Below are 6,975 nucleotides of genomic sequence, written 5' to 3' on the forward strand. Positions count from 1 at the left end.
GTTTAGCTTGGTGGAGGTGCCCACTGGGATTCCTGCCACATTAACAGCCAACAGTGCTTCCACACCAGCACGAATCAAAGCTGCTTTTGTTTATTCCCGCCGGTGCTGCCTTCTCTCGCATTTACATGCGTAAGTGAGGCTGGCCTATCCAGGGCTGATTAGATGGCTTCAAGGATGAGTTCCTTCTGGTGGCGCTCTGCAGTGGAGGCTGGGGTAGCGTGTTAATCTGCGTCCCCTGTGCAGGTAATGGGAGCTGTCTGCTTTTAATTGGAGAGATAAGGACGTCACTTCTCACAGGGCAATCTGCTTGCCTCATCACTCTAGAACTGCGTGAATAGAAGTCAAACCGCTCCAAAACATTTCACTTTAACAGTCTCACCATGTTCTGTAAGATGACACTCAGTAGCACCCATTATCCAAATTCACCCAGCATCTTTTTTTTTTCTTTAAAATGTGTTCGGCTTATTCAGAACGTTAGGTTGTTTTCCTCAGTTTAAGTCACTTCATTATGTCCTTCAAGTTTGTTGTGTCTCTTCCACAAACTGATGTTTTTAATGTCCCCGGTGTGGATGATTCAGGTCTGCTAATGTTTTGGCCTGTGGGTGGCAGTGGTGTAGCAGGTTTACCATTTTCTCATACACTTTCATTTGAGAAGTTCTAGTATAATATCATTTGATTAGGGAGAACCAACCTAACATGTCAAATGCTCTTAAAACCATTAACCCTATATTCAAAATTGTAACATTAGACTTTCATTATGCTTGTATATTTTTTCTCGCTTTCTTGTTCCCAGGAAGCGTGATAAGCACTGTTCAGGAATGCTTCACAGATAAGTGTCAGGAAGTAAACAGGAAGTAAATCAGATGGCTTTTCTAAATAAATGGAAGCCTGCATCTCCTAAAATATATAATTGTTTCTTTTGCAGTTGTACATGTGTAGCAAAAACATTTTAAATACTTAGATATTACAGCAGTAATCAGTTGTTGTACATTTTATTTGTTAACATAATTCATAATTTTGTTATTATTTGTGTGTATATATAAATATAAAGAGTTTGGGGTAGGTAAGATTATTATTATTATTATTATAAATAAATCAGGCATTTATAATGTTACAGTTACATTTAAAAGGTTATTTTAATCTTATTTTATGGATAGATAAGTTGTTTTAAACTGTCATGATATTTCACAGTAATCCTGTATTTTATTACATAAATGCAGCCCTTATGAGAGACTTTTTTCAAAAACATTTAGAAACTTTTGAATGGTAATGTATATGATTCAGCCAGTAAAAAAACTAAACAACACAAAACAAAACAACATATTGAAAGTCCTCTATTTGAAATTGAATGTTTCTACTCTTTGCTAGGCTCCTATGTTTTCCTGGCCTCGCTTGAGAGAAGCTGACCCTGTCCTACGTTGTGAGATGGCCTCCACCGGAGAGGTATGGAGCTGCTTCAGGCACATTGATTACCATTACATCTGCCATAAAATCTGAAGTGTCCACAGCTTGTGTTTTCATCTCAGGTTGCTGGGGAGCAGTCCTACCCTCAGGGATCAATATTTACATATTGTTTACCAGTTGTAGCCTAATTAGTTCAGTGGCTCAATTCTATGGACACATAATTCTAGTTTTTCTGTCCAAAAAAGAGTATTTTTATGTTTCCACACGGGCCGGTTTACCTGCTCTCCCTGGCAACAAGAAAACCATAGAAACTAGCCTGGAGGACAGTGAAGCAGGAGGAGCGTTTTTATCGTGCCGCACAGATTTCCAGCATTAGAACAGGAAGTACAATATCTCCACCCCAGATTTTATGATGGCCCCATTCTGTCCTTTTTTCATAATTGTAATATCACACCAGTCTACCTTCATTCAGCAACATCTTTAATATGTTTGATTTATTTCACCTTGGCTTTGAATATTGTTCTAATGGAGATAAATGAATAATTTATCCAGGAGTTTCTGCGTGCTGTGATGAATATTTGCAGATTTGCTCATGATCTTAAAGATCAAGATATTTCTTTCTTGCTCTTGTTTTTTTCTCCACTTTCCTCTCTGCAGGTGGCATGCTTTGGACCAAACATCTACTCTGCCTTCCTGAAGGCCATGCTCTCTACGGGATTCAAGCTTCCCCAGAAGGGGATTCTCATTGGGATTCAAGTGAGGGAGAAACTTTTTTTGTCCTTTCCTTAAGGGTTGAATCTCAAAGGAGTGTCTGCATCACATCCTCTCATATTTACTCAGTAGAACATGAACATTTCTGGCTTGTTTTGATCAGAGAAGGATGTTTTTTGCAAGTCATTATCTCCTCATAAAATGAAAAAGGCTATTATATGAGGTTTTCAAGTCGGAAAACAATTCCTGAATATATTTAGGGAACATTTATGAGCTTAAGAATTGACATGTAAAATTTCTGTAAGTTTCTCACCCTTGCGTTGTTAAGGTCTGACTGCTCTTTTCTATACAATGAAAGTGAATGGCATCTAGGTTTGTCAAGCTACAAAAATTACAAAGGTCCATAATAGTATTATGAAAATGGTAAAAATTACTTGTACACTGTATTCTAAGTCTTTTGAACAAACTTGAAAGTTATTATGTTTCTTCCTAAAAAAACTTGCCCTCTACCATAGCTTGCAAATATAATTTTTTATATGCGTTTTTGCATGTAAATCTCACTTAATCTGCACATAAACGTATAACCATCCCGAAGGGGTGAATACCGTGACACACATTCACTAGAAAAAGCTACTCCGTGAAATGCAACAACCTTGTGATGCAGGCACGCGATGTATAAAACAGGCTTTTAAAATAAATTCTTAAATGCTAAAAATACAATGCACTTTCTGATCTGTTTCCTCAAATGTTTTTTATGGGCAAAATTATTTCAATGTGCATCTTCCTTTGGTGTAAATGTGTGATGTCAACACATTATTTTAAGCCTTGACTATAACACTGGAATTCAGAGGCTTTGTTTTATGTTTTGATGTAATATCATCATTGGCATGCCCTCTTTCATTTCCTCCTGTGCTCTCTCAGATGTTTACGATTCATGCCCACTCTCAGCGTGGAAATCAGATATCTTGTCAGGGTCATTGACGATGCTCAGACAGCACTGTTTTCTAATAGAGTCTCAGGTATGAATGAGAGCATGAAATTCCCATTCGAAACAAACCCCCAGTTCTGTAGATGCTACCTGCCTGATGGCCGTACCTGGGGACTGCAGATCTGACATGCTTTTTAAAGCCTGATTACCGGCCTGTGGTTAAGTCTCCGTGAACACAGAGCTGCACTATTGATCTGGAAGTGCTTAGGGGAAGACTTTTCTTCTAGAAATAGTCTCCTTGCTCTGCATCCATCCACACAGACTGCCTCACCTTTTGGCTTTGAAGTTTTTTTTTTTTTTTGTCCAGTTATCTTTTTCTTTCTGCTTTCTCAGTAGTTATTTTACTTTTTTGTCTCCAGCATTCATTCAGGCCTAACTTCATGTCCACTGCTCATCAGCTTCATGAGGAGGGGTTTAAGGTGAGTTATTTCCATTCACTTTATTGAGTTTGAGTTTATTTAAATCATGGAGCAATGAAACAGCTGCAGACACTCTGTAGTATTTTTTTCGTAGGTGAATAACATCTTGATGAAAAAAAAAAAAAACTGCTTCTGTATTTGTATCTTTAGCTCTATGCCACAGAGGGTACATCAGCTTGGCTCAATGCTAATGATGTTCCAGCAATCCCTGTTGCTTGGCCAAGCCATGAAACCAAAAATACAACCTTACCCAGCATAAGCAGGTGAGTACTTTGACTTTTTTTTTTTCATTTTAGTTTTATTATGGTTTTTATTAATCCTAATTATGCTCTCAATTGCTATAAAATATTCAAATTAAATATTTTGTTAAATATTTTTTTATGTTTATTAAAAGTGGTATATAAACAGCATAGGACCACATACTTTATTAGTATTACATAGTACTGCTTTCATGCCCTGATTGTGGGCTTTGTTTAACGGAAACATTTAACTCTGACAGTCACCGATCGGCTGTCATGAGACCCTAGAAGTTAAGTCTGTCAGCAGAGGATCCAGTCATCTTTGAGGCATTCAGGCGTCTTTGTGTCACTTATGTTAGAATTCTGCTCTGGTGCAAGGCTCTGTCATAGCAAAATGCCTTCACTGAAAGTGTATTCTAGACACTGCATGCTGAGATACTTCAAGTATGTCTGCCATCTACCCTCAAGAGGTTGCAGTCTTATTGCACTGTTTTGTTGTAATAAGAGATGTTTACTTAAGATGGATCACAGTTTAAGCAGATCACATTTATAACTAATCAGAGGGTGCTTTTAACACAGCTTCACATACATTATTGAGACTTGGGATCACAGTTTAAGGTTTGGTTTCTGATTTGAATTTTTGAGTAGATGATAAAAAATGTTGATACTTGTATTTAGGCGTATACCCTAAATAATGCATAGCACTTTTGAAATAAGTTTAAAATCATGTGCACCCACATGGAAATCAACTTGTTGTAGTAACCTTATAAAATAATTTTTGTATTGAAAGGGTTGCCTTATGGGCACCAAAAAATGACTAAGGGAGTGTTCACACATGTAGGTTAATTTGGTCCAATCCAAAAAGGAAAATTATAAATTTGGTCCTGGCCCGCTTAGTGTTCACATTGGCATTTTTGACATTGAACCTAAACACACAGAACCTTAAGGCATAGTGATACGTTCACAACCTGATTGGTCGGCTTAATTAACGTATATAACTGTATCGTGACTGAATTCACCGAACACCGCAAACAAAAGGGGTGTTAGACTTAAAGAGGTATGATATCAAAGCACCCATGAACCCATCGGTCTGCTCTCCACTTTAAGTCGAACACACGTAATGCCACCTGCTGGACTAAGTGCGCTCATTCTTGCGTGTAAATCATATTATTTTATTTTCACCACCTGCAAACTCAGAAGGAGCTTAAAAAAGGCACTTTACCTCATCGTTGCTCCACGTTTACCCTCCGCTTATTTTGTTTTGGTTACACTGCGTCTTCAAATCATGTTGCATAGTGACACATTTTGTCATTACTTCCTGTTTTGGGGTTTCATTTAGAACTATTTGGTCTGTGCTGCATTCATATATCATTCGAACCGCTCCAGAGTTCGTTTGGAAGCGGAACCGAGAACCATCTTTTTTTTTTGCGGTCTCGGTCTGCTTGTTTGGTGTGCACCAGAGTATGGATGACAGCGATCAAACTTATTTAAACAAACCGCACTAACAGAGCAATCACACCAGAGTTTGTTTTAATCAAACCAAACATGACAAGTGGGAACACACCCTAAGTGTATCTTTTTTATCGAACATTTTTATGGATTACTCCATTTTCTGGTTTCTAAATAGACTTATCAGTGAAGGACACATTGACCTTGTGGTCAACTTACCTAATAACAACACCAAGTTTCTTAAGGACAACTTCCAGATCCGCAGAATGGCGGTGGATTACGGAGTACCACTAATAACAAACTTCCAGGTCAGCCTTCTCTTTTAAATGTATCATAATTCATTTTTATTCTTTAGTATTAAATGCCTGTTTTCCTTTTCTGCAGGTTGTAAAGCTGTTTGCAGAAGCCATCAGGTATTCCAGTGATTTAGATGCCACCAGCCTGTTCCACTACCGCCAACGTGAGCCCAGACTGTCAGAAAACTCTGCTGCATGGTCAACTTGTAACCTCTAAAACAGGGAACTAAGTTCAAAAATTAGCCATGTGGAGTTATCTATTGTGGGCCAACTGAACAGTTAAAACCGGTTTTACAATCATATATCTAACTAAACAGGGCTCAACAGTAAAGCCTCATTCACACCAAGAAAGATAACTATAACAATGATTAGGTCTATATTAGCTTCCATAACCAAAACACAATAACATTCTGTATATAAGCACATGCTGCAGTTTTGTAATCTGCCACTGTAATTGCTCAAGCTAGCAGTCAGTGTTTTTAGATTTATATCAACTACTGTAAACAATACCAATCTATCTTTATTGTTGAGCCCTGCCACAGTTATCGAAACAATTACAGATATTTATAAATGTGTGTCAGTTTTTTAACTGTCAGTATTCACGGTCTATATTTCTTGGTTGAAAAAAAGTAAGAGACCAAGACAAGCTAGCTATCATTAACCATAACAATACTACTTTTATCCAAAATGTATTAGGCTGAACATGGCATGTGAGTTTGTGAGACAGTGATGAGCTTTATGGCTGTTTTTAACACTCAGCACTGTCTGTTCAATGTACCAAAGAGAGAGAAACTGCTGCTCTCAGCACACAATAGCAGATATGTGTGTGATCACACAAAAAGATAATGATTTCTATGAATGTGTCCATGTTTATGCCTCTTACCAGAGTGAGCTTGGAGGATATGTCTTGACTTTCCTTAATTAATATTAAGAAACATCACAGTAAGTTATTTTACGCTAGAGCAGATCTTCAAGAACAGGTCATTTATAATTAACATGTTTAGTGAGATGGAGTATCTAATAAAAGTCCCAAAATATTTATGCACCATTTCGTAGCTTTTTATTTTGTGCTTTAATTTAAAATGTTTAATCTTGCTGGAAAATCACAAATGGAAAATATTGGTCACAGATTACTAGACAGATTAAAGTAGTACATTTATAACAGCTTCTTAATTGGTGTAATGTTGTTTATCCATTTATTCGAACTGTCATTCATGAGCGAAACATTTGAAGCTTCTTGGGAGATTCCTCATTCAGCTTTATTAGCCTGCTAGTAATAGAAATATCAAGCACTTGGCCACCTATTAGCATTACTCTGCACACACATTATGTTTATCACTTAAACATCACTTAAACTCTGCGCTAATTGGAAAAAGCTAATATTATGACCAAACAGCCCACTAGAGTGTTGCACATTAGTGGTCTAGATATTGATGTCACAATTAAATCCCAACACATCTGTGTTTGTG

General features: G+C 37.3%; 1 protein-coding gene across 3 annotated transcripts in view; it reads left to right on the top strand.

The window, feature by feature from the left end:
- The window catches only part of cps1 (carbamoyl-phosphate synthase 1, mitochondrial), a 38,479-nt gene extending 32,496 nt beyond the window's left edge, over positions 1-5,983 (top strand). For all 3 annotated transcript variants that reach the window (XM_059500416.1, XM_059500418.1, XM_059500417.1), the window contains exons 33-38: positions 1,369-1,443; positions 2,062-2,160; positions 3,463-3,522; positions 3,673-3,785; positions 5,389-5,518; positions 5,595-5,983. In XM_059500416.1, the coding sequence (XP_059356399.1) occupies positions 1,369-1,443; positions 2,062-2,160; positions 3,463-3,522; positions 3,673-3,785; positions 5,389-5,518; positions 5,595-5,723 (606 nt within the window). In that variant the 3' untranslated portion in view covers positions 5,724-5,983. The remainder of the gene's footprint in view (positions 1-1,368; positions 1,444-2,061; positions 2,161-3,462; positions 3,523-3,672; positions 3,786-5,388; positions 5,519-5,594) is intronic.
- The last annotated feature ends 992 nt before the right edge of the window (positions 5,984-6,975 follow it).

The sequence above is a fragment of the Carassius carassius genome, chromosome 19 (assembly GCF_963082965.1).
Source record: "Carassius carassius chromosome 19, fCarCar2.1, whole genome shotgun sequence".
Taxonomy (NCBI): Eukaryota; Metazoa; Chordata; class Actinopteri; order Cypriniformes; family Cyprinidae; genus Carassius; species Carassius carassius.